Source organism: Miniopterus natalensis, chromosome 4, assembly GCF_054644295.1.
Source record: "Miniopterus natalensis isolate mMinNat1 chromosome 4, mMinNat1.hap1, whole genome shotgun sequence".
NCBI lineage: Eukaryota > Metazoa > Chordata > Mammalia > Chiroptera > Miniopteridae > Miniopterus > Miniopterus natalensis.
The window spans coordinates 66,949,880-66,975,615 of NC_142084.1; the positions used below are offsets into that span (position 1 = coordinate 66,949,880).

A 25,736-nucleotide genomic window follows, 5' to 3' on the forward strand; every position below is an offset into this window, starting at 1 on the left:
CAGGGCAGGGCTTCAGAACAGGGCCTCATGGCTCATGGGAAGGACACCCCCCCACTCAGGCCCCCAAGCCGGGAACTGGAACAATGGTCAGTGCAACTGTCCCCAGCCCCCCAATGGAGGCTTGGCTGAGAAGGGAGGAGCAGCCCGCTCTGCTCCCATTGGGTTTATGGGGATCCCCTCCCATATCCGTTTAGATATTAACTAAGCCAGGACAGGCCAAAGCAAACAGACCAGAGCAAGGGCAGACAAGAGGACAGGCATCTGTGGCCAGTGGCCCCACATCATTCTCCCACTGCCATGGACGTGCCCTGGTCCCTGGGGTTGATTCTGTTCCTCTTGGGGATCCCCCTCACCCATGCTGAGCCACTGTGAGTCTGGGAAACCGAGGGGAACCTTCTAACTGCCTACACATCTGTTTTCCTCATGACTCCCTGCATAGGACCCCATCTGTCTCTGCTGTTGTCTCCCCCATTGGAGCCCCCCTGTGCCTGTGTTTGTCTACCGGCAGGTACATCCTGGTGACCCCCCGAGTCCTGCGGGTCGGCAGTCCTGAGAACATCCACGTGCAAGCTCACTCGGACTCCAGGCAGCCCCTTACGGGGACCCTCAAGGTGAACCTCACTGTGTGGGACTTCCCCATGAAGAAGACAGAGGTGGCCAGAAGCCAGCTCATTCTCTCACCAGAAAACCACTTTATGAACCAGGCAACCGTGATGGTAGGTGACAGGCCAGGATGGCTGGCCACAAAGGGAGGCTCTGGGCCAGCAGCAAGAGTGGAGAGGGGCAGACTCTAGCGGGACTTCCCACAAGAGATACTAGGGAATAGATGCAGGGCTTGGATATATTTAGTGCTCCTCTTATGCTCTGTCCATTTAAAAAGCCAAAATCCCTTAAATCTGGGCTCCAAGAAGGTCCACGATTAGCCTATATGATGCCTCTGTGCTAATTAATAAAAAGGCGCCCTCTGCTGGTGACCTGGAAAACTGAGCATGGACTGGATTACATCTCCCCTGGGAGGAATGTCCCTGTGCGGGAGGAAACTGCACAGCCACACAGGGCCACCTGGCTCCCAAAAGCAGAGCCAGAGAGCCTCCGTTCAGTTGCTTCTCCCAAGATCTGGCCCACGGCTCTGCTCCCAGGGATGGAGAGCCCAGCAGGGCCTGAGGAGTGTGGGCATCTCTCCCCAGGTTCCCGAGAGCCTGGTATACCCCCCACGACCAGGGCAGCAGTATGTCATCATCCGGGCAACCTGGGCGCCTGCCTCCACCCCCTCGTCCATGGAGAAGCTTGTGCTGGTGGCCCCCCATGCTGGCTACATCTTCATCCAGACAGACAAGACCATCTACACCCCCGAGCACATAGGTACAGCCTCTGAGCACCTGGCCTGAGGCAAATGTCGACTCTCACCCCCAGCCTCCCCCAGTGCCAAGGTCTCCGCACTGCCCAAGATTAGAGTGAATTCACCCCCTCCCCAAACTCTGTCCAACACTCAGCCTTCCCTCCTCTAGTTCAGTACCGGGTGTTCACTGTGAACCACAAGATGGATCCTGTGACCAGGACATTCACTCTGGACATCAAGGTGGCCTCTCTTGTTGGCAGGGTGGATCCCAGACTCTGGGGTTATATCAGGTGCTGGGGGCCTGGGGGCATGAACCACCTACCCCCTGTCTCTGCAGAACCCAGAAGGGATCGCTGTGATCAGCCAGGATCTGCTGGCCAAGGAAGGTTTCTTCTCAAGCTCCTTCCACCTCCCAGAGCTCATCAGGTGCCCTACTGGGAAGCCCCAGGGATGGAGGGAGGGAGGGAGGGAGGGAGGGAGGGTCTCCTCAGTCTCCATCCCTCCCAACTTTCTGTGCCTCAGTCTCGGGACCTGGCGCATTGAAGCCAGTTACCAAAGTGCAACCAAGCAGAAGTTCAAAGCAGCTTTTGAAGTGAAGGAGTATGGTGAGCAGGGGGTGGGGGGGGGTGGGGCGGGACACGCCAGAAACAGGGCTGGAGACTCAAAGGAGGCCTTGCGGCACACCTGCTGTGTGCCAGGGCCTGAGCTGGGTGCTGGTGAACAGGGCCACGTGTACCAGCCCTTGGGCCATGTGTGCCAGAGTCACCAGGGATGGAGCAAGACAGGGAGGGGAAGGGGAGGATGGTGAATTGCTGAGGATGTCCACTGCCTTTTATCCCACCCAGTGCTTCCTTCTTTTGAGGTCCGGCTGATCCCAAAGAAGACCTTCTTCTACCTCAGTAATGAAGCTCTGAGTGTGGAAATCCAAGCCTGGTGAGTGCCCTTACTCTTAGCCCGGCCAGAGGATCAAGGACACCAAGAAACTGAAGGATAGTAAGAAGCAGGCCACTTCTATAGCACTTGGGGTATAATAAAGGCACTTTCTGACACCCCTGAGATATTCTTGGTCACCCACATTGTCCAATGAGGTTGTACAGAGCACGCCTGCCACCTGTGAGGCTGGGCAGGCCATCCCTTCAGGCTCTGGCATTGTACAGGCCACCCTGTCCACCCAGTGGAGTGTACCACATCTCATGGCTCGGGCCATCTCTGAAGGTCCACCAGGTGGCACAGGCACCTTCGGCGTCTTGTGAGATTATCCAGATCATCTCTGCAGAACTATGACATTGCAAACGCCATATTTGCTGCCTTACGGGATTTGCTGAGCATCCCCACAGCTCTGTGAGGTTGTATAGGCTATGTTGTCCAGCTAAGCTTCTCAGGGCCATGTCTTCCACTTCGTAACATTATACAGATCATTCCTGAAGCTTTGCCACGCTGCACAGGCCACTTCTGCCACCCCATGGCTTGTCCAGACTTCTGTGTGGCTCCATATGGTTGTACAAGCTACCTCTACCATCTCATGAGGTTGCACAAGCCACACCTACAACCCAACAGGCCTTATGTGACATACTTGCCACCTCCCAGGATTTTGTGGGTCAGCAATGAAACCATTGAAGTTTCCAGAGGCCACCTCTGCCCCTCCCAAAGTTTCACAGCCATCATTGCAGCCCTGGGAGATGGATGGGCCATCTCTGCAGCCACGTGGGGTTGCGCGGGTGCTTCAGAGCCAGTGGAACAGCTCTTTATCCCCCAGGTACATATTCAACAAGCCGGTGGACGGACACGCCCTGGCCATCTTCGGGGTGACGTTGGATTCCCGCCGGATTTCCATTCAAAGTTCCCTGCAGAGGGTGGAGGTGACCAAGTCCGGACCTCTCCCCAGCCTCCCCTGCCCCCAATCCTCCTTCACTTCCCCCAAGAAACCATCTCCTTTCCTCTCTCCTGCCCCGAGAGCAGATCTCTAAAGGCCAGGGCCACATCTCCCTCCAGAAGGACATGTTGATGGCTGCATTCCAAGGCCCAGAAGAGGACTTCATAGGGGCCTCAATCTTCGTCAACGTCACCGTGTTCTCCTCAGGTGCCACCTTCACCCAGGCCCATGGCTGAGTTCAGGACAGTGTGTTCCTTCCCAGCCCAGACATTCTGCCCACGTGACCTGAGGCAAACTCCTGCCTCAGTTTCCTCATCAGAGAAATAGGAAAATGCCAGAAGGGCTGGCAGGAGCTGAAATTGTGTTACTGTCTTTCCTTGTCATCACCAAGATGGGCCCCCCATACCAGCAGCCCTGCCGCTCACCCAAGAAATTAAACCTGCTCCGCAAACCTCATGTTCCTCCTGTCTCCACAGGGGGCGAGATGGTCCAGGCCGAGACCTCAGGTGTGAAGATCGTCCAGAGCCCATACAACATCAAGTTCATCAGGACACCCCAGTATTTCAAGCCTGGGATGCCCTTCCATTTTAGGGTCAGGGTCTGGGTTCACTCCACCCAAGGACTCAGGGGCCCCACCCTCAAACAACGCCCATTCAGAAAATAAAAACCCACACTGGACTCACCTGCTCCCCACAACTCATCTTTCTGAGAGCTGAGTCTATCATGCCCCCCAGATTAGTCCCAAGGTTTCCTCAAGTCTTTACCCAGGTCTCCCCAAAGCACAGTGATGGCTCCACAACGCCTCTCTGGGGGCTTAGGAGTCACAGTCAGGCTGGAACCTGGTACTCGGGAGTTTATCTTGAGCCTACCGTTGCACAGCAGGCATGCTGTTTTCTCCTACATTCATTTGGGGTGACCTTGAGATGTCTGATGGGCATTACTTTAGTATCAGTCCTACTCTGCTTTCCCTCAAGCCCTCCATGTCCCCTCTTCCCTTCTCCTCCCCCAATTCCATGCTATCCTCACCCCACGGGCGCATCAGTACCCAGGGCCACCACCTGTGGTTGGGCACTGCAGCCGTCTTCGGGGTGCCACTCATAAAGACTGGTATGAATGGTATCCCTGGCGTTGCTCAGTGCACAACACACAGCTCTACAAGGCAGTCCTATCCAGGTCGCGTTCACAGCTCCCACCTCTCACGCCAGGCCACCCCCAGGCCTGTCCTTTTTCTCACCCCATGTTCCACCCCAGGTCTTCGTCTCCAATCCTGATGGGTCCCCAGCTTCCAAAGTCCTCGTTCGCTGCAAAAATCACAGAGTGTACACCTCAGACGATGGGGTGGCCACTCTGACCATCAACACAGATGCAAATCTGGAGCAGCTCCCTATCCTGGTACCAACCTGATGGGGCAGAAGTGGTGGGGTTGTGGTAAGTGAAAGGATTGAGGGTTAGCTGCCCGTCCATCTCCCCAGGTGCAAACTGATGCAGATCTTCGGCCAGAGGATCAGGCATCAGCCAGGATGACGGCCTTGCCTTACTCAACTCAGAATGGGTCAGGGAACTTCCTGCACATCGATGTGAAGATGCTTGCCACAGAAGTTGGCGGCAACCTCCAGCTGAACCTCAACACAAGGCATCAGGACCCTGCAACCCAGGAGCAGATCACTCACTTCACCATCCTGGTGAGGGACTGAGGACCAGGGCTTGAGCCAAGGAATTCTTTCCCTGGAACAGTCTTGGCTAGCTGAGTTGGAGGAACTATGAACAATGGCATGAAGATGGGAACCATCCGGGGTGGGCTCAGGCCAAGGAACTGAAGCAAAGGGGCTGAAGACCTCTCCTGTGGGCTGGCCCTACCTTTCTCATCCTTGGCCTCCCTTATTTTTAAGGTCCTGAGTAAGGGTCAGATTGTGTCTGCCAAACATCAGTTAAAAAGTCATGGGAGTGTCTACACGTCAACCATTATTGAAGTGACTTCAGAGATGCTGCCCTCCTTCCGCATCGTGGCCTTTTATTTACTGCCCAGAGGAACAGGCCAGGACCCTGAACTGGTGACCGATTCCATATGGATCGATGTGAATGACAGATGCATGGGGACGGTGAGCCAAACTCCTTGAAGTTGTACATCGCCATCAGAAATTTTGGGAGAGGGTCTGTCCAAGTTCAAGGGCTCCCAGCCTAGGGGCAGGTGAGTGTAAGAGGAAGAGATGTGGCTTTAAAAGCTTGACTAGGGAGTGGAGATGACGCAAGTAAATGTGTGGAGTTGGGATTGGCCTGGTGGAGTTCCCTAATGCTCCATCAGAGTTGTAGGGAACCTGAAAGTAGACTTGGAGAAGCCCATAAGCCCCTTTTGATGACATATCTCTTTTTCCTGGCTCAGCTGAAGGTTGGCTTAAATAGTGAAGAATCCTACAGTTCTTTGGAGCCCAACAATCGGGTGGAAATAAAGGTGACAGGTGATGCAGAGGCCACAGTGGGGCTGGTGGCCGTGGACAAGGCTGTCTATGTCTTGAACAGCAAACACAAGCTCACACAGAAGAAGGTGAGAACATGTGGATTTGGGGTCAAAATATTGCCTGGACATTCTAGCTGGAGTTTCAGCTTCTTCAACTGTAAAAAGAACAACATCGATTGCAAAGATTCAAGTAGCTAGTGCACAGTATAGAGACTGGCAGGTGGTAAGGGCTCAACAAATGGGAGATAGTGTGAGAATTGTTGCTTGAGCTAGCGATTACAGCGCACTGCTGCGCCTTCCCTGGAGGGCCACACAGCCTCCAAATGCAGGTTCCTCTCTGGACCCCCAGGTCTGGGATGTGGTGGAGGAGCATGACATTGGCTGCACAGCAGGCAGTGGGAAAGACAGGCTTGCCGTGTTCAAGGACGCTGGATTGGACCTGAAGATGAGCACAGGGATGGACACCCTGGCAAGCTCAGGTACAGGCAGGGGACAGGAGGGGACAGGAGGGTGGCAGGAATGGAGGCAACACTGTCTAGTGGTTAAGAACACGGGGTCTGGCATCAAACAGACAGACTAAAATCCAGGATCTTGACAGTCACCATGGGCCAGTCACATTTCTTCTCTGAGTCTCAATTTCTCTGTCCATAAAATGGGGGTAACAATACAAGTGTCACTCTGTGTTGGTTAAGATATCAATTTGTCCATGTGTGTCAGAGATAAAGATAATAGTAGCTTAAATAAGATAGAAGTTTATTTCTCACTCTACGCACCTGGAGGCCATTCTGGGACTCAGGTTCCTTCTAGCTTGTCCTGCCGTCGTATTCGGAGCTGACGCCTCATCAGAGCCTCATTCCAGGCAGCAGGGTGAAGGGAAGGGGATGAGAGGACGCTTCTGTCGCACTGGCCGGATCTCAGTCACAGGGCCCCGGCAGGTGCGAGGGAAGCTGGGAAACGTGCTCTTCATTCTGAGTGAGACATAAAGATGGAGGGTTAGTTGCCACAGATGAGGGAAGGAGAATGGACATTGGGGACAACTAGGAGTGTGTTCTTTCAGCGATAAATAGATATATTAGTAAGAGTTTCTATTTCCTAGAAGCTGGCCCCTGTGCTAGGTACTTCTGGATGCGTGATCCCATCGGTAGAACTATGATTATAGCTGGGGAAAGAAACACCCAGACAGCTTGTGACTTGTTGAAGGCCGCGTAACTTTTCAGGGGTGAATCTTGAACCGGAGGTACCCGTAGAGTTAAATGAAGTGATGCACATAAAGCACTGGGCATACAGCGAGCACCCAATTACCTTCATCAGGGGTGTTGATATTGATATGACCTTGAAAATTGTCATTCTCCCCTCTGACCCCCAGACTGGCACTGCCCCCAGAGCCCCCCTCCCAGCCGCCGCCGCCGCTCCCTGAAGAGCCTGGAGACCAAGAGGAATGCAGGTCAGAGCTAAAGCTGGATGTGCCCCTCTTGGCCCCCTAACCCACTGTATTCATCATGGCCTAAGCCGGAAAACTGAAACCATTCTAGGTACTTCAAGCAGGGAGGGGGGATTTAATCGTAGGAGTTCTGTGCTTTCAAAATTGTTTGACTGGGCTATAGGAGTGGAAGCTTGAAGGCTGCTTGTTGGGACTCAGGATCACCCCACTGCAGGTCTTGCAATGCGTGAAATCTCAGGAAACTTCTGCTGACACTCCTCATGAGGCTGGTGGCTTGAGAGTGGAACGTGGAATCTTTCCCATTAAACAGACACACAGACTGAGGCCCACTCATTAGCTACCACTGCTGCGGGGGGAGTGGCCCCTGTTTCTATTTCACAGGAGCATTTCAGGGGCAGAATCGAATCCCATCCAGAACTCTAGCAGCGAGAGAGTCTGGGAAACAGCTTTTGGGTGTCAGGCGTCTGTGACACAGGGGGAATGCAGACAAGAGGAGGACCGGGTGCTGCGTGCCAGCGGGTAACACCCACCCTGAGCCTGGAGTCCGAGGAAGACGGAGGCACCTGGTGGGCGTGGGGAGCATGTATCCCAGGAGTGCTAGAGTTTTCCGTCTCTTTGAGCAGGGCTAAGGACTTGGTGGATCCAAATAAAAGCAAAATCCAGTAAAAATCTAGATTAAAACCCTAACTCTAATTTCAATATCAAAAATCATGCTAACCTTCTGGGGGAAGTATATAATATGAACTGTTGTTTTATTTATGGTAATGATCAGTTATGTTATTTAACTATAGATGTTCTAACCGTGTTATATGGTGGACAATACGTTTGTCAATGGGTCTAATTTTCTCTGTAAGTGCATTCCTTCGGTTTGCTGATTTAGAAGCATTCAACTTGACATCATGCCTTACAGCGAGCTTTATGTTTTTAAAATACATAATGAAAATTGGGAGCCCAAGTGGCATCTCTTGTGAGTGGCATGGCCTCACCGATCCCTGTTAAAGGGAGGAAAAGGGGGAGGAAGGAGGGGGAGGGGAGGGGAAGCAGCAGTAGCATGGATCCTGGGCCCAGCTCTGCCGCTGTGAGGTGTGTGACCCTAGGCCAGTGAATTGGCCTCTCTGTCACTCAGCTTCCCGATCAGAACCCCCAATATGGGTTCAATGTGAAGTTTTAGGAGGAAGACACAGGCAAAGTGCCAGGACCAGCATCTGCGAGGGTTATGGCTAAATCAAGGCCAAGTCTACACGCATCGAGGTGGCTGCTCCCAGCCTCCTCAGACCTTGCCCAGCCCCTCTTTGTCCTTCTGACTCTGGCCCGCAGTGAGCAAGTTCAAGACAGAGCTGGAGCAAAAGTGCTGCAAGGCTGGGCTCCAGGAGAACCCTGTGGGGCTGTCGTGCAAGGAGAGGGCCCGGCATGTCCGCCATGGGTCAGCCTGTGTCGCTGCTTTCCTGAGTTGCTGCCATCTGTCCGAGACCCTGACTCGGGAGGACCGGGAGGATCAGCTGCTTCTGGGAACAAGTGAGGGGGACACGGCAGGAAGCAGGGGGTTGGGGGCCTCTACCAAAAGGCAAGGAGTGCCATGGGATGGGTTACGGGGGGACATAGGGGCCATGGGGAAATTGGATGGGAGGACCATTCTAAAGGGCCTGCTGGGCTGACCAAGGGAGAGATGCAAAGGAGATCCCAGCCCACACCTGCCCCTGCAGCCGATGAAGAGGAGGACTTCGAGGACATCTTCCTGGAGGACCTGCCTGTCCGGACCTTGTTCCCAGAAAGTTGGCTCTGGAGGACATTTACTCTGCCAAAAAGTGAATCGCGGTAGGACCACCTCCCCATGCCAACATCTGAATCAGTGGACATCGATCATGGCCAGTGCCCCCAGTGGTGACACTGAGTTCTCAGCATAGTGCCATGATAGCAACCTCCCTGGACGGGAATACAGATTCCAGTGGTTCCCCCAAAATGATGACCCTCTAGTGATGATGCCTCTCATGGGGTGACCCACCGAGCCCTCCACAGTGATTAGGACCCCTGGACAGAGGCTCTGTCCAGGTAGCACCAATTCAGTGATGTCCCCACCCTGCCACTTCCAGGAGCACCTCCCACCACAACATTCTTGTGAACATGCCAGACTCCATGACCACGTGGCAGTTTGTGGCCGTCAGCCTCAAGGCTGGACAAGGTGACCTCCACAAGCCCAATGCTGAGAGAACGGGGAAACGTCCAGTCCCAGGACAGTGGGCTCCTGCTTAACTTCAACGTGACCTCCTGGTTCCAGGTCTCTGCGTCTCGAAACCCTTTGAGCTGACAGTTAGGAAATCATTCTTCGTGGATCTTAAGCTGCCCTTTTCCGTGGTCAGGAACGAGCAGGTCCAGATCCAAGCTGTGCTGTACAATTTCCTGAGCCGCCCGGTCAAGGTGAAGCCTCCGGCCCTCCCCTTCCTGCCAAAACACCTGTCAGTGTGTTTTATAAGGGGGACAGAGTGTGTCATTATTCAAAGGGGCCAGCAGAGTGGTGGCCTTTTTGAAAAACTTCTAAGGGATTTTCTTATTTAAGCCTCGCAGTAACCCCAGCAGATGGGTGCGATTATTGTTCTTCAGAGATGAGGAAACTGAGGCCCAGAAAGGTCAAAGGGCTTTCTGCGATCACACAGCACATAAAAGGCAGAAAGTGTCTGAACCCTACTCAGGTGGGGTCTTTGCTATCAAACCCTCTGCTGTGCTGTCACCTACTCAGGCTTCTCAGGACGGGGGCACGAGGGGAGTATGACTCTAGGGTCCTGGGCCACCCGTGCCTCAGGACCCCCTAACCGCCCACCCTGCCACAGGTCCGCGTGGAGTTCCCGCACAAGGAGCCGCTGTGCAGCGCATCGAAGCCGGGAGCCCCGTCCCGCCAGGTGGTGGTCATACCCGCCACCTCCTCCAAGATGGTGCCTTTCGTGCTTCTCCCACTTGAGACAGGCAAAGTGGACGTGGAGGTCAAGGTCGTGGGCTATGGCATCCAGGACCACGTGAAGAAGACACTCGTGGTCCAGGTAATGGACACCCCACACTGTGCTTCCCCTGGGTGATCATGGGAGGGGCAGGCGGGCCCCGGACCAACAAACAGGCCTCCCAGGTGGGAGTGAAGTGAGAGGAAGAATATGAAAGTTCAGTCTCAGAGCCCCCACTTCACAACTTTGGAGTCAGGCTTGGGTTCAAATCTTGTCTCGGCTGTGTGACCTTGAGCGACTCACTTAATTTTTCTCAGGCTCCATTTTCTCATTTACAGAATGGGGGTAATCATCATACCCACGAATAATCAGAGAGCTGTGAAAATTACACACGACCCATGCATGACCCATCAATAATACTTTATTTTCTTAACAAGCACATGTTTAGCCCTTACAATGTAGCACTTTAAGAATATTAACTCATTGAACCCTCAGAACAACCCTAGGAAGTAGAAACTATTCTCTCTCTTTTACAGATGAAACAACTGAGGCACAGAGAGGTTAAGTAATTTGCCTGAGACCACACAGCTAGGAGGCAGACGAGCTAGGATTTGGGCCCAGATATTAGGGCTCCAGAGTATGTTCTCTCACTAGCTGAGCAATGCTTCCTCCTATTGTCATTGCGATTGTCATTTTTGCTATTGTTGTTTTTAACTTGCCTCCCCCTTGCCTCCCACAGGAAGGGGGGAAGATAGAAAAAATATCCCATAGCATCGTCCTGAACCCACAAGGTTTGTGGGGTCTGCAAGGGGAATGTGGAACCCTGGGGACATGCTAGGGCAGAGGGAGGTCTTAAAGGAGGGGCTCAGGCCAGGTGGGCAGTCAGAGCCCCCCCTGTGCTCTGGGCCTTCTGACCTCCCCAGCCCCAGAACCTGCTTGTCACAGAAGGTTGTGTCTGCTCAGGTCAGACCCAGACTGAGCTGGTGCCAAGAAAAGACCTTTTGAACAAGGTGCCCAACACAGAGGCAGAAGTGTTTGTCAGCGTTCAAGGTGCTTAGGGTACCACTGGCTCCTGGGAGGAGGGGAAGGCAGAGAAGGGAGCTGGCTCCTCCAGGGCCCACCTGGGCACAGCAGCGGGAGGGGCTGAGAGTGCCCCCAAGGAGTGATCAGGCAGACATGATGGTGTAGGCCATTCCTGAGGTGACCCTGCCCATCTGACAGGTGACATCCTTGGAGAGACAATCCTGGGCAGCCTGACAGCCAGAGAAACACATGAGCTGCTGAGGCTCCCGACTGGCTGCCCTGAGCAGACGCTAAGCAGCTTGACACCTGTGATCATCCTGACCCGCTATCTGGATGCCACGGGCCAGTGGGGCAAAATCGGGGTGGAGCACAGGGACCAAGTGATGCAGAACATTGTCAGCGGTGAGAGCGGTGCCCTCCTGTGACCTTGATAAGGGTCTGGGACTCCCTGGGAGGGTGACTAGGGTACCCCCAGGTTTGGGGGAGGCCCCATGGGGTCCTTCCAGACAATAACAACCAAAATCTGACTCCTCTCCCAGATGACAACCTGATACCAACCCACAGGTGATCCCCAACAGTGACCCTTCACCCCTCAGGTTATTCCTTCACCCAGACCCCCTTCCCATGTTACAGTCTGATAACAGACACCCTGGTTTACCCTCAACGCAGCAATCCCCCATGGTATGTTCTAGTCAGACACTGTCCCAGGTTACACTCAGTTAGTGCCAACCCCAGGAAACCCCAGGCAGAAAACTCCAGAATAATCCCAGGTGGTGGCCTCCCTCCCCGTTCCACCTGAATGCTGACATTTCCCAGGATGACACCCAAACCTGCAGGTAACAACCAGAGGTGAATGCCTCTAATTCCAACAAGAGGCCTCGAGTTAATTTGGGCATTGGCCCCCTCTTCCTAGTTACTCTCAGGCCCCAGTTCGCCATTCAGGCGCTCTCAACATAATCCCCAGTGACACCCAGACACTGTCACCCCGATGTTGCACTCAAAGAGCAAACCCTCAGGTAACCTTCAGATAACAGGCAAACGGCCATGCTCAGAATACACCTGAGAGGTGTCCCCACCAGACTACATCCAGGTGTGACCTCATTGAGGCTACGCAGACACACCGACACCCTTAGTTTGCAGCCAAAAAAGAGCCCCCAAGAAAATGCCCAGGTGGTGCCCCCTGAGGGTACCCCCTTTCCTCCCTTTCGCCTTCCATGATCCCTCTGAGCGCTTGGTCTGGGCCCTGCCCCTCCCACTTTATACAGTTTATAAGCCCCTCTTCCAGGTTGTATTTAGGGGGAATGCAGTCCCCAAGTCACAGCCACAGCCTGCCCTCCAGATTATGCCTGATAACTTCCCAGCCACACCCAACGTTCATTCTCCCGGCAAGACCGCCTCCACCTGTTTCCCCAGGATACACCCGGATGCTGACCCACCGGAGCCCAGACGGCACCTACCACATCCACAAGGGAAACCCGGGAAGCACCTGGTAAGGAGACTGCTGGCCCGGAGGAGGCTCAAGGGGCCAGCCTAGGGCTTGGTGGCCCGGGAGCACCTGCGCTGCGGGGTCCCGGGGCGGGCAGTGTGCGGGCCAGCGGCACTCCACACAAATGAGGGGTCAGTCAGGAGCAGTGTGGTCCATGGTGCAGGTGCCGCATAGTGTGGATGCCCCATCCTAGAACCCCCTTGGCTGCCCTTCCCAGTAATCACTTACCCCTTGCCAACCCCACAGGCTCACGAGCTACGTGTTCCGAGTTTTCGCCCTGGCCTACACCACCACAACCTTCAGTGTGGTGAACCTGAGCTCTCTCTGTGACATTGCCAAGTGGATCATCACCCAGAGGCAGGCGGAGGACGGGCACTTCTTGGAAAAGGGCCCCATAATCATGGCATCCATGCAGGTACCCTCTCCCACCCCCACCCCCCCACCCCCCGGCCTGCCTTCAGGCCCCTGAGGGCCTCAGTAAGGATTTAAGGTAGTCTATTTAGGGTTTGCTTTTTCTACACTGTGAGTCCTTCCAGGGAGGGAAACAGGTTAATCTGTTGTAGCTGGTAAATGTTTGCTGAATAAAACTCTGGAAGAATGAATGAACCCAGCAAAGTCAGATTGCACCCTCAGAGGAAGGGAGGGCTTAAGGAGTCAGAACTGTGTGAGCAAGAGCCTGACATGGTACAGGAAGGTGCTACAGAGAGGAGTTTCAAACACAGCTTTCACGAGCTCATAGATCTGAGTCTCTTCCCACCAATGAACCTTTATCAGGCACCTACAATGTGCCAGGTGCTCCTGTAAGTTCTGGGGACCCCAGGCCAACAAAACAGATGAAAATCCCTGTCCTCATGGGGTAGGCATCCTAGTGAGGGGCAGACAGGCCATAAGCACAATGTAGACACCAATGATATGGCACATTAGAAGTGACATGGGGCAAGATGCAGGAAAGGGGGGAATTGAGGTGATGTGGGTGTAATTTTGGAAGGTTTCATGAGATGATATTTGTACAAAGACCTGAGGAGGTGAGGGAACAAGTCACGTGACTAACTAGGGAAAGTGTCTTCTAAGCACAGGGAACAGCACGTGCAAAGTCCCTGAGACTGGGCTGTGCCCAATACTTTTGAGGAACAGCAGGGAGGCCTTTGTGGCTGGAACAGAGTGAGCAGGGGTGAGAGGGAGGTAAGGAAAGGAAGATGGTGGGACAGATTGTGCAGGGCCTTGAGGCCTGCAGGAAGGACTTGAACTTCTCCTCTGAGTGAGGTGGGAGCCTTAGAGGGTTCTGAGCAAGGGAGAGACATAACCTGATTCAAGAGCTCACAGGCTTCATTGGCCTGTGAACGAGGCTGTGGGGGTGTATTAGTTTCCTAGGGTTGCTGTAACAAACCCTGACCTTATAGATCATCTAGAAAATGTGAGAAGTTTTAAATATTCTTTATTTGATATTATCCATAAACCACACTAAAATGCCTTTCATTAAGTAAAAGGCAACAGTTTAGATACAGGAATTTTCATTAAATTGGCATAGTTAGGACCAAAAAGATAAAGTGGACATGGCCAGCTCACCGCCAGCCCTTGCCTGTAACAGGCCAATGAGCACAAGTTGAAACACAGGTGAGTCCTGCTGATCTAAGACGGAAGGGACTTCCTCAGTATTCAAACATATTCATACAGCCAGTTATATAAATCTAAATATGAAACCAACCTGCAGGTTTCAAGATGGCACTCACCATCTCTGCAAAAAGTTGAACATTTCGAATCAAGTCCAGCCATATATTTAGAAGGGGAGACCAGTGACAACACTTGCTGAACCCAAATGACCGTCAAAGTTCAAAATGTTGATCACATTCATTTAACCACGAGCCAATACTATTTAACTCAGGACTGCCCCAAAGAAACGTTCTGTCAGCCATCCCTGATCTGACTCTGCTACATAATAAAGTCATGAGACATTTGTAATAAATAAAGCAGTGGCCAACTATTACTCATTAGTAGCTGTTTTGAGATAAGCCATCAAGTCTGCCCTTTCTGCACTCTTCTTAATACCAGCAAAGATCATTTTTGCTCCAGGAATGGACTTCTTGGGATTCCCCAAATACTCCATCAGTGTGGCTTCTCCCCAGGTTATGCCTTTGTTCTCGTTGGCATCTGTGTAAGAAAATCCAGGGGCCTGACCTTTCTTTCACCCCAAAAAAAAAAAACAGGGAGATTTGGCCCAGTCTTATGCTTGCCTCCCTTCCCTAGAGTATGGCACTGGGCACACTTCTGAACAAAAATCTCCTTGCCTTTCTCAACATTGCACGCAACATGGAGGCTCCTACTTACAAGCCCAGCATCCTGCTCTCTAAACTGACTCTCAGTTTTCTTATCAGTAAAATGGAGCTGCTGCAAGAATGCTCTGAGACAGTGTAGCAAGCTTGGCACAGCACTCCCTATGGCTGTTAGCTCTTGTTAGTAAGGCAGATCCCACAGAGGCAAATCTCAAGATTCTCCCTCCCTCCCTCCCTCCCTCTCTTTCTCTCTCTCTCCCTCCCCCCCCCTCCATCCTGCTTTCAGCATCATTTAGCCCAGAGTTGAGCACCTGGGAGCTTTGCAAGGTCAGGCAGGAGAGGTGGGGGAAGGTGTCTCCAAGATGCTAAGGGGGTCATGGGTGTGGTTCTGCATCGACAGGGTGGCTACCGAGGCTCTGAGGCAGATGTATCCCTCACAGCTCTTGTTCTGATTGCCCTGGATGAGGGGAAGGAGTTGTGCAGCGACAAGATACCGGTAGGACCCAAAGAGGAGGGCAGATCCTGCCCTATCCTCTGCACCCAAGGATCACCCCCACCCTCATGTCCCTCTCAGTGCATCTCTCTCTTCTAACTCCCAGACCCTTTTCCTCTGATCCTCCCTCTAGCCTCCTCTCTCTGACTCTCTAGAATTTGATTGCCAGCATGGAGAAAGCCCGCAGCTTCCTGGAGAGACGCCTCCCTGACATTCAGAAAACCTTTGCCGTAGCCATAGCCTCCTATGCCCTGGCCCTCACCAAGAGCCCTCGAGCCAATGACCGCCTGGACAGCTTTGCCAGCCGTAGTGAGTGTGGGGCCACTTCTTCAGCAACTTGTGTATTAACCACAGTCATGGGAGTGGGGGAGGGAGACTGTGTGACCTCAGATCCAGCAATGCACGACTCATCATTTAGCATCTATTGAACACCTATGGTGTGCCATCCCTTGACCTCACACCCTGAGAAGCCGAGGTGAATAAGACTTATATAGTCACTGCCCTCAAAGTTCCCACTATGCCTGGGAGAGTCAGGCAGAAGGCAAATGGATAGAGAATTACAAATTGAGATAAGTGCTGAGAAAAGACATACAAAATGGGTGGGAGAGATGACAAGAGAAGTATGATTGGGGGGCTGGGATGGCCTCTGTGAGAAGGGGACCTCCTCAGCTGAAATGAAAGATGGGAAGGCTCACCTCTGTGGAAGACCAAGGAATGGCACATGAAAGGCCCAGAAGCGGGAAAGTGCTTGGTATGGTGAAGGATAGAAAGGTCATGAAATGTGGGGAGTTGAGAGGGGCTTGCCTGCTATGGCCTGCTCTATCTGATCCCCAAAGGCCCCTTTCCACCCTCTCCACCCCCCAGTCAAGAGGAGTGGAGTTAGGAGAACTCCCTTTCAGCGAGGCTAGAAGGACCTGGAGAAGCTTCTTTCTAACTCAGTTTCCCCATCTCTAAATAGTCAGAGTCTCTCTCTTAGAGTGATTCAGAAAATACAATGTCCGTGTGCCTCCTCAGAGCTTCACATAAAGTAAGTGCTCAATAAAATCGCAGATGAGAAAAGCTGGGCCAGATGACACAAGGAGAGGACAGGTTTAGGTAGGAGGGCCCAGATTTGGGTGACAAGGTGGGCATACATCTTCTAGACAAAAACTACTGGCCAGTAAAGGACAGGGACTGGAACTCCCTGTACACCATCGAGGCCACCGCCTATGCGCTGATGCAGAAGCTGCAGCTGGGTCTGCATAACGAGACGCATGCCATCGCCAAGTGGCTGCTGGAGAAGCGGGAGCTGGGAGGAGGCTTCAAGTCCACCCAGGTGACCCCGGCCTCGGAAGGGTGGGGGCTGGGCAGGGACGGGGGAGGGGTACGGGTGGGGCGAGCCAAGGTGCTGCCACCGGCTGCCCACTAGGAGCTGTCCGTGGTGCTGGCTCGGCACCCGGGGCGCTGTCTGTGGTGCTGATCTGAGGCCCCCATCCCAACGCTCAGACCACGGTGGTGGCCATCGAGGCCCTCACCCGCTTCCGCCAAGCTGTCCCCTTCGAGGGCGCCCAGGATCTCCGCATCCAGATCAGCACCCCAAAGAGATCCTTGGACGTGGAGTGGGTCATCAATCAGGACAATGCTTACCAGCAGCGGTCAGCAAAGGTAAGGCACTCAGTGGCAGACGAGAATTCCACACAAAGGTGACACGGGGTATGAGGCCAAGAATGATGTCCCTGCCAATCTCCTTCCCCAAGATTATCTCACACCATTGGCTATACTGCCAATGGATTGATTCATTTATTCTACAAACATTTTCTGAGCACCTGCTGTGTGCCAAGCATTCTCCTGAGCAGTGGGGGTACATTATAAAAGATCTGTGGTACCTGCTCTCATGGAACTTACAGTGAAGAAAGAAAGTAAGAAAATAAATATATTCTATTTTAAGCTTTTCTAAAACAAGGGAAAGAAATAAGTATGTAAAGGAGAAAATAAGCTGGTGTATGGAGAAAGGTAATGTCCATGACCTTACTCCATGGAGGAGGTGATACTTACCTTCAATCATTTGATACATCTTTATTGAGCACTACTGTGTGCCAGGCATTGTTCTAGGTACTGGGAATATGGCCTTTAACAAGACAAAAAAATCCCTGTCCCTGTAGAATTTTATATCTTGGTGAAGAAGACAGACAATAAAGAGATGCGAATAAGTAGAATATGTAGTGTGTTAAATGTGCAAGAGCTATGAGGAAAAAATAAGCAGGAAGGGAGATGGAAACATCAAGGAGCTGACATTTTAGATAGGATGGGCTGGGAAGGTCTCACCAAGAAGATAATATTTGAGCAAAGACCTTAAGGAAAGAAAAGAGTGAGCCTTGTGGATATCTAGGCAGAGGAAACAGTAGGTGCAAAGGCCATGAGGCAGGAGTCTCCCAAGAATAGCAATGAGGTTTAAGCTGGGGTAATGTGATTGGATGTGAATTTGTAAAATTTTGATCTGGCTCATGAGGGAAGAATACATGAAAGAAACAAGAGTAGATGCACAGATACCAGGGAAAAGGTCTTCTGGGGGCTTCACACATGGGGAACTTTGGAGACAATGCAAAGTGGACAGATTGGAGAGATGTACATTAGGACACAGCCTGAGTCAGCAGTTGTAGTTGATTTGTGACAGAGTGGACACCACAAATGCTCTATCAAGAAGGAAAAGTAAAACCGTCTTTCCTCCCCACCCCCCACTGCATTTGAGCCATGTTTTGCTGCTTCCTCTGTCCTCAAATCCTCCTCCCTCTTCCCGTCAGTTTTCTTCTCAAGATGACTTGGAGATCAAAGCCAGTGGCAGCGGGAGAGGCACCATCTCGGTAGGTCGGGTGTCCCATCTCTGAGATCATTAGCTGGAGCCCAGGATCCCCCTAGTTGGTGGGGATAGAGGAAAGTCTAGGCTCCAAGACAAGATTAAAATCAGCAAAAAAAATTTAGCTACTACTTAGGACACTGCTACTTGTTATGAACCAAGCTAAGGACACTTCAACTGCACCCCTACTCCGGGAAGTTGGTAAAAATAAAGACCCCATGCAACAGGTGGGGAAATAGAGGGTCAGAAATGTTGTTCACTTGCTGAGTCAAAAGTCAAAGGAGGTAGAGGTCAGAGGTCAGTCATTGGACCCCTCTGCCCCTCCCATGCTGAGTCCCTGAAGAAGTGTCTCCTTCCTTGCCCCACCAAGGGAAGAGTCTCCCTCCAGGATGTTTCCCAATCCCCAGAGGCTAACTCCGCCCTTGCCCAATATCTGAGCCAGCAGCTCCATTACATATTCCAGCCCCATGCCCTGGGCCCAGGAGAACAGCCCTCTTGTGCACCAAATTTAAGGCAGCCTGTTCTCTTGTTTCCAGCAATACAGTCATGGTTGAATTCCCATCATTGTGTGACTTTGGGCATGTCACACTTCTCCTTGAGACTCAGTTAAATTTAAATTCATTAAAATTAAACTCAACTTAAAATTCATTTCCTCAATCACACTAGCCAAATTTCACATGCTCAGTAGCCACAGGTGGCTAGTGGACAGGACAGGCAGAGACAATTGCCATCATTGCAGAAGATTCTGTTACACAGAACTGGTCTAGACTCTATAGGGTATCCTGGCCACTGCACTCAGGGATTGAGGGGGACAGACTTGACTGTGAATTCCCCACAGAGGCAGAGACCTGGGCAGGCAAGGACTGGACCGAGGAGGAAAGGGAATGGGTACAGATGGGCTCTGACACCTTCCCTGCCTTGGCAGGTCCTGACCATGTACCACAGGTCCCCAGAGTCCTGGGAGGACACTTGCAACCTCTATCACCTGAATGCCACTCTTCACAGTGCCCTGGAAGGTAAGCCTGGACCTGAGGATGCCCAATCCTTCTTTTTTATTTTTTATTTTAGCTATGGTTCAATAAACACATTTATTGCTTTATTCAGCCATTCAGCAAATATTTATTGAACAATTACTATGTGCCACACCCTGTTTCCTAGCCCTGGGAACATAGGCATAAACAAGAAAAATATCCCCTCTTCTCCTATAGTGGAGAGAGACAAGCAATGATACAACAATAAAAATATATTACTCTCCTCCTGTTGTTTATTTATAACATAAATGAATCTACATTATTAAAAATAACTAGCATAATAGCAGTTGGCTGTAAGTATCATATAAACTAAAGCAGGAAGAAATGACACAGACTTGGAGGAGGTCCAGGAGAAACTCTCTGAGGATGTAGCATTTGAGCTGAGACATGAAAGAAGTTGGAGGGTGAGCCATGAAGGATTTGAGAGAATAACTCTCCAGGCAGGCAGAACAGCAGGTGCAAAGGCCCCAAGACAATAATGAGCTCACATGGTTTGAGGAACAGCGAGAAGGTCAGTGTGGCTACAGAGAAGCAAGAGGTACAGTTTTAAGAGAAAAAGTTGGAGAGGTGACAGAAGCAGATGGTGCAGGAGCTTGTGAGCCACGGTGAGGACTTCAGTGTTTGGACAGAGTGCAGTGGAAGCCATAGAGGCTTCTGAGCAGAGGAGGGATAGGACCTAGCACGGGTTTGCATAGGCTCCCTCTGGTGGCTGTGAGGGAAACAGACAGCAGAGGGCAAGGGTAGGAGCTGGGAGACTAAGGAGGAGCTGAATGCACTGGTCCGGTGGAAGATGCTGGGGTCTGTGGATATGATCAGAAATGGTGGGATTCTAGAGTTCCCAGTCTGGGGGACCAAGAAGGAGGAGAGAGGACACTGCCATTAGGAGCTAGGAGCAGGAGGAACAAATCTCACCAGGCCCAGGACTTTTAAGGCTTTGGTTTGGGCCCCATTTCTTGATATGTAATAATAATAATAATAATAATAATAATAATAATAATAATTGACAGTTATAAAGCATATATCAGATACTGTGTTAAGTGCTTTACTCGTATTAACTCACCTAATCCTTACAACAATCCTAGTGGGTTGGGAATATTATGATCAGATTAGGAAACCAAAGCACAGAGAGGTTAAGCAACTTGCCCTAAGTCACACAGAAGAGTCAAGATTTGAACCCAGAAAGCTAGCTCCAGAGGCTGTGTTAAGCAGCCTCTAAACTTCTGCCTTCTCTCTGCAGAAAATAAAAAAGGGAAAGAGACCTTTCAACTCCGGATGGAAACAAGGTCAGGGCACCAGGATCTTGGATTGGGGGAAAAGAAGGCCTCACTTCTTGGTATCCAGATTCCTTAGCAGCTCTCCCTGTGTCCTAATTGGAGGGTGGGAACCAGCTAAGCCTGCCTCTTCATGCCTGTCCCCTCATCTTACCTCCCATCCTGCCCTCCCCTGCATACCCCCCATTCTGCCTCCTACCCTGCCCTCCCATGCTTGTCTACCATCCAGCCCCCTCCTGCCATGTGCTGGGATTGTGGGCTCTATGACAATGAACATGCCCCAGATACCCAGAGCTGGCTGCAAGCCCCATGGCTCTTCCTCACCCTTCATCATCTTTCAACACTCCAGCACCCAGTCCAGTCTTGCTCTGTCTCCCAAATGTCCTCTCCCAGATAAAAACATGCATTGAGCACCTGCTGAGTGTCAGGCTCTGTTCTAGGAGCTGGGGGCACAGATGTGAGCAAGGCAGCCCCTCCCTGCCTGGTGGAGCTGACAGCTTACCAGGGGAGACAGACAATAACCAAATAATCACCCAGAATCAATGTAAAGTGACAACTGTGATTCAATGTGGCAAAGGAAAGGTCCAAGAAGCTACAGGAGGGCAAGTTAGAGAATGCTCCAGCGAGCAGACTGGAAAAGGCTTACCAGAGGGAGTGATACATCAGCTGAGACTGCAAAAGTGAAGGGATGTTTCAGGGTAAAGAGGGAGAAGTGAGGGTTCCAGGCTGAGAGGACAACATGTGCAAAGGTCCAGTGGCAAGAGAGAGACTGAAACTTAAGAGCAATCAAATGAGGGCTGGGATGGGAGAAGGTGAGGTGGTAGGGTGAGACAAGGTGTTTGGTAAAGGTTGTTAGGCAAGGAAGGGACATATCTGATTCCTGTTTGTTAAAGCTGTATGCTTTTGAGGGCAGAGGAGTGATGGGGAGACCCAGGAGGAGGCTACTGCACTGGTCCATGGGAGAGATGATGGCAGTGGAAGCATGGGGGGAGGGGAGGCTGGAGGAAGAGAGACGAGCTGTGAAATTCCCAGGTTCCTGGGTGATCGAGAGGCCACAATGACCATCATGGAGGTTTCCCTGCTCACCGGCTTTTACCCACATCATGATGACCTCAAACAGGTAATATAGGTCCCACCTGCCCGCTGCTGAGCAGGATAGGGTGCCCTGGCAATAGCCCATACTCCCAGTGTTGTCCCAGGGCAGAATCTACCCCTTGCCAGTGCCCCCTGGTCACTTCTGGTTATCTCCCTCCCTGACCTTAGCCAAATCCTTGCCGTAATTGTGCCTCAGTTTCCCCAACACTGAGGTTGATTAGACAAAGACTAGGAGTTCTGAGAATTACCTCACACTGCCTGGAGCTCCTAGGGCTGCGGGCCTTGGGGGTCTCTAGCTAGCACTCTTCACCCTGTGCCCAGCTCACCAGCGACGTGGAGATGTATGCTTTCCAGTACGAGACCAAGACGAAATCCAGCGACAGTACCGTTGTCCTTTACCTGGATAAGGTGAGGCTTGTGAGCATCCTGGTGGGCAGAGAACCCCGGTCAGCCAGGTTCTCCTGGGCGGTGTTGCCAGACGGCCATGCCATCTGGCGGCAGCGCCTCCCAGCGAAGGCCGCGCGTGTGGTCAGCGGTTAGGAGCGGCCCCGGGGGCAGTGCCCGACGGTCAGTGCCCGGGCCAGCTCAGTGCGGACGCCCTTCCCCAGCTCTCCCACGAGGAAAACACGGTGCTGGGCTTCCGCGTCCACAGGATGCTGCAGGCGGAGTTCCTGCAGGCCGCCCAGGTCACGGTCTATGACTACTACGAGCCCTGTGAGCCGGGGCGCCGGGGGGACGCGGCTCCCGCGCGAGGGGCCCGCGCAGGGCGGGGCCCAGAGGGGGCGGGGGCGGGGCACGGGAGGGGAACGGGGCGGGGCGGGGAGGACCCCGGGCATGGGGGCGGGGCCTAGCCGGGACCTACAGGGTGTGGTGACAGGGGCCGTGGCCTTCCTGGATGGCCAAAGCGGTGGGGCCCTGGCAGGGGTTGGGACCCAGTTTGGAAAGAAGTAGGTGTGGCCTGCCGGGTGGGCAAGAAGGGGCGGGGTCCTCAAAAGGGAGGGGCTTATTGAGGGGTGGCTGGGCAGGGCCAGGTGGGGAGGGGTCTGCAGGGGACCTACACGCTGGGGGCGGAGACAGGCGGCCCCCAGCCCCCCCACCCCATCCCCGAAGCCTGGCCCAAGCCAAACCCAGGCACGCGCCCCTCTCGCAGCCCGGAGGTGCAGCGCCTTCTACAACCTTCCCAGTGAGCGATCAGACCTGCGGAAGATCTGCCACAGAGACGTCTGCAGATGTGCTGAGGGTGAGGTCATGGGGACACTCGGTCCGGGGCTGCCAGGCTGGGGTCCCTCCTGAGCGCCCTTTGTCACTCCTGAGTGCCGGCTGGGCTGAGTTTAGGCAGAGAGAGAGGGGCAGCAAGGTAGAAAGAGAGAGACCGAGAGAGAAAAGTAGACCCAGAGACAGACTGACACACATACACGCGAGCACCGCGAAGCTGGAGAAAGGCCAGACCCACAGACCTGGGGCCGGATGGGGGCCTGACGGAAGGAAGCCCCCTCCCCCAGTGCAGCCAGAGCAGCTGGTCCCCTCACCCTCCAGAACTGTGCCCGACCCAGATGAAGGACAGCAGGTGGCTGAAGCAGGAGGAGCTCCAGGAGGCGGCCTGTGAGGCAGGCGTGGACTTCGGTGAGTTTCTGGTATGGCAGGAAGCAGGAGGCCCACCTGCTGGCCAGGCACCAACACAAGCCCTCCCGCCCTGCCTTCCCCAGTGTACAAGGCCAGGCTGGAGACCGTGGAGGCCTCTGCCTCCAACCCCTACATCTACTACAACATGCAGCTCCAAGGCATCATCAAGAGCGGTACGTCCCAGGTGGCCGAAGAGAGGGGGTGGGTCCCTACTGGGGGGGGGGCACTGTGGGGGAGGGGCAGGCCTGTGATCGCACACTGGGCTTCCTCTCCTCCAGGCACGGACATTGCTGCCATGCCACTCACCATGAAGAAATTCGTCGCCCACACCACCTGCCATGACTCCCTAGAGCTGCAAGAACAAGAGACATACCTCATCATGGGCCACACATCAGACCTGTGGAGAATCAAATCTGAGTGCGTGTGGGCTTCCTGCCCTGGGGACTCAGGCCCGGGCCCCCTTCCCTACCACAGCCCAGTCCCTGGTACCAAAATTTCTACTGCATCTGTCAGCAGGAGTCTTGGGTTTGAGAGCTGCACTGAATGGAGGTGCAGGCTGTGCACTGCACAGCTCTAGGGAATGCCATCCACGTAGACATTACAGATGTAGATGTAGGCTCGGTTTTCCAACAGAGGGCAGTAAAGAGTCAGAGGAAGGGGAAACTTTTTTAATCCCCAGGTGAGTGGACTAGAGGCTCTGGGAGGCTGCCAGGCAGGGAAGTCTCCATGCCTCTGGGGCACCAGGCTCTCCTCACCTTTCTGTGTCCCTTGCCCACAGTTACACCTATGTCCTGGGCAAGGAGACGTTCCTCATGCATTGGCCGGTGAATGGGGACGTGGAAAAGAAGGATTTGCTGGAGCAGCTGGAGGGATTTTCAGAGTACATGAGCATTCAAGGCTGCAAGTCCTGAGACCCTGAGGCCTCTGCTGCTCTCAGGGTTGTCTCCAAGCAGGCCCAGGCCACTGGGCCTAACCCCAGATAAAGAGCATGGAATATCACACCCAAGCTCCAGACATTTGTTCCTGTTTCACCATTCAGCTGGGGCCTGCACAGCCTGCCCTGGCACTGCTTGCACCTGCTTCCTCCCTCTCTCCTACTTCATTCCAATCACACTGGCCTCTTGTGTCTGTCCAACACCCAAGTTGACTCCTGCCTCAGGACCTTCCCCGCTACCAGGTACACCCTTCCTCCAGATATCTGCATAGCTTGAACCCTTATTTGGAAGAGATGTTTAAATGTCACCTCCTCAAAGATACTTGCTTTAATATTTACTCTGCTTTACTCCCTCAATAACACTTATAAATATATTGTGTATGGTACCTATTGGTTTGTTTGTTAAATGAGTGTTTCCCCTTCCCAACAATGTCATCTGCTTAAGACCAGGGCTGTATCTGTCTTGCTCACTGTGATATTCCCAGTTTCTATATCAGGGACTGCTATACAGTAGGTGCTCAAGAAATTATTGTGAATGAATGGATGAATGAATTGATGAATAAATTTGGTGCTCACCCTGCACCTGGTCCTGATGGAAGCTTGATGGGTGACCCCAGGCAACTGGGAAGACAAGACAAGGGGGGGTTGTGAGTGAGTTTCATCAACTTGGACTGGGGTGGGAGTGGGGAACCTGCGAAGCCAAGGCAGCAGCCCAGGGACACGCACCCCAGGAGTGCTGGAGGGACTGCAAGACATCCAGGATGGCTTGAACTTGGTGTATGAAGGAGGGGCTGAAGATGAAAGGGAGGAAGAGAAAGATGGGGCTGAGGAGGCTGCCAGGCAGGCTGACTTTATAAAGGACTTTGAATACCAGGCTAAAGGGCTTGGTCATTTCCAGGGCAGCGGGGAGCCATGGAAGGTTTTGAGCTGCAGGGGAGTTAACCAGTCCTGAGGCAGAAGGCCCAGCTCAGCTGATGGGTGGAAACTGACTTGATGGCAGAGAACCTGAGGAGGAGAATGGAGATGTGGGGCTCACCTCTCTGTGTTTTGGTTTCCTCATCTCTAACATTACTCCTTTCAGAGAGTTGTTGTGAGTGCCTAGCACATAGTCCGTGTTCAATAAATATTCATTAGTCTTATTATCAATGAGCCAGACAAAAGGCCATGGGGAGGGAGTGGAGTTGCTAGAATGTACACAACAGTCAGAAGAAAATCAGGTCACAGCAACCCCTGCTCAAAGCCCTCCTAGGCTCCCATTGTTCTAACGCTCCAGCCCTAACCAAGGACACTTAAGAGTAAATGTTTTACACTTCTCCTCCCTAACCAGATGGTAAATAGCTTAAATCACACTACTCCTCGAGGTAGATTAAAACATTCAATTAGTGCCATTTGTGCCAACCACACCTAAGGACTGAGGAAGTCAGGGGAATAAATCTCATTTTGATGCATCAACATAAAGCTGATTGAGATCCTCACCTAAGACCTCCCCTAAACTTCCAATCTTTAAAACCCTCAAAACAAGGACCCAGCACTCTCTCCCTTCACTCACTCCCAGAGCACATCCGCTCAGATCTTTTTGAGTGTACTTTCCTAAGCTCCAAGGGCCCTTCTTTTGCCTCTGTAACTTGTTTCCTTAGCC

General features: G+C 52.7%; 1 protein-coding gene and 1 pseudogene across 1 annotated transcript; one reads left to right on the forward strand and one right to left on the reverse strand.

Annotated features, from left to right (window-relative positions):
• The first annotated feature begins 297 nt into the window (after positions 1 to 297).
• Positions 298 to 24,074, forward strand: LOC107533248 (complement C3). The gene is made up of 41 exons (XM_016207849.2): positions 298 to 368; positions 509 to 716; positions 1,188 to 1,362; positions 1,509 to 1,579; positions 1,677 to 1,765; positions 1,862 to 1,944; positions 2,185 to 2,272; positions 3,096 to 3,198; positions 3,299 to 3,419; positions 3,689 to 3,804; positions 4,464 to 4,604; positions 4,685 to 4,894; positions 5,102 to 5,311; positions 5,593 to 5,754; positions 6,017 to 6,146; positions 7,034 to 7,111; positions 8,426 to 8,623; positions 8,812 to 8,923; positions 9,199 to 9,287; positions 9,384 to 9,523; positions 9,934 to 10,140; positions 10,778 to 10,829; positions 11,002 to 11,088; positions 11,260 to 11,463; positions 12,475 to 12,550; positions 12,794 to 12,962; positions 15,218 to 15,313; positions 15,466 to 15,619; positions 16,453 to 16,625; positions 16,796 to 16,954; positions 18,091 to 18,150; positions 19,069 to 19,159; positions 20,412 to 20,457; positions 21,478 to 21,565; positions 21,862 to 21,948; positions 22,149 to 22,254; positions 22,691 to 22,780; positions 23,077 to 23,163; positions 23,247 to 23,336; positions 23,442 to 23,580; positions 23,942 to 24,074. The coding sequence occupies exons 1-41, from the start codon at positions 298 to 300 to the stop codon at positions 24,072 to 24,074; spliced, it is 4,989 nt and encodes a 1,662-aa protein (XP_016063335.2).
• On the reverse strand, positions 14,422 to 15,109 carry LOC107533212 (cytochrome c pseudogene; annotated as a pseudogene).
• Positions 24,075 to 25,736: the final 1,662 nt, after the last annotated feature.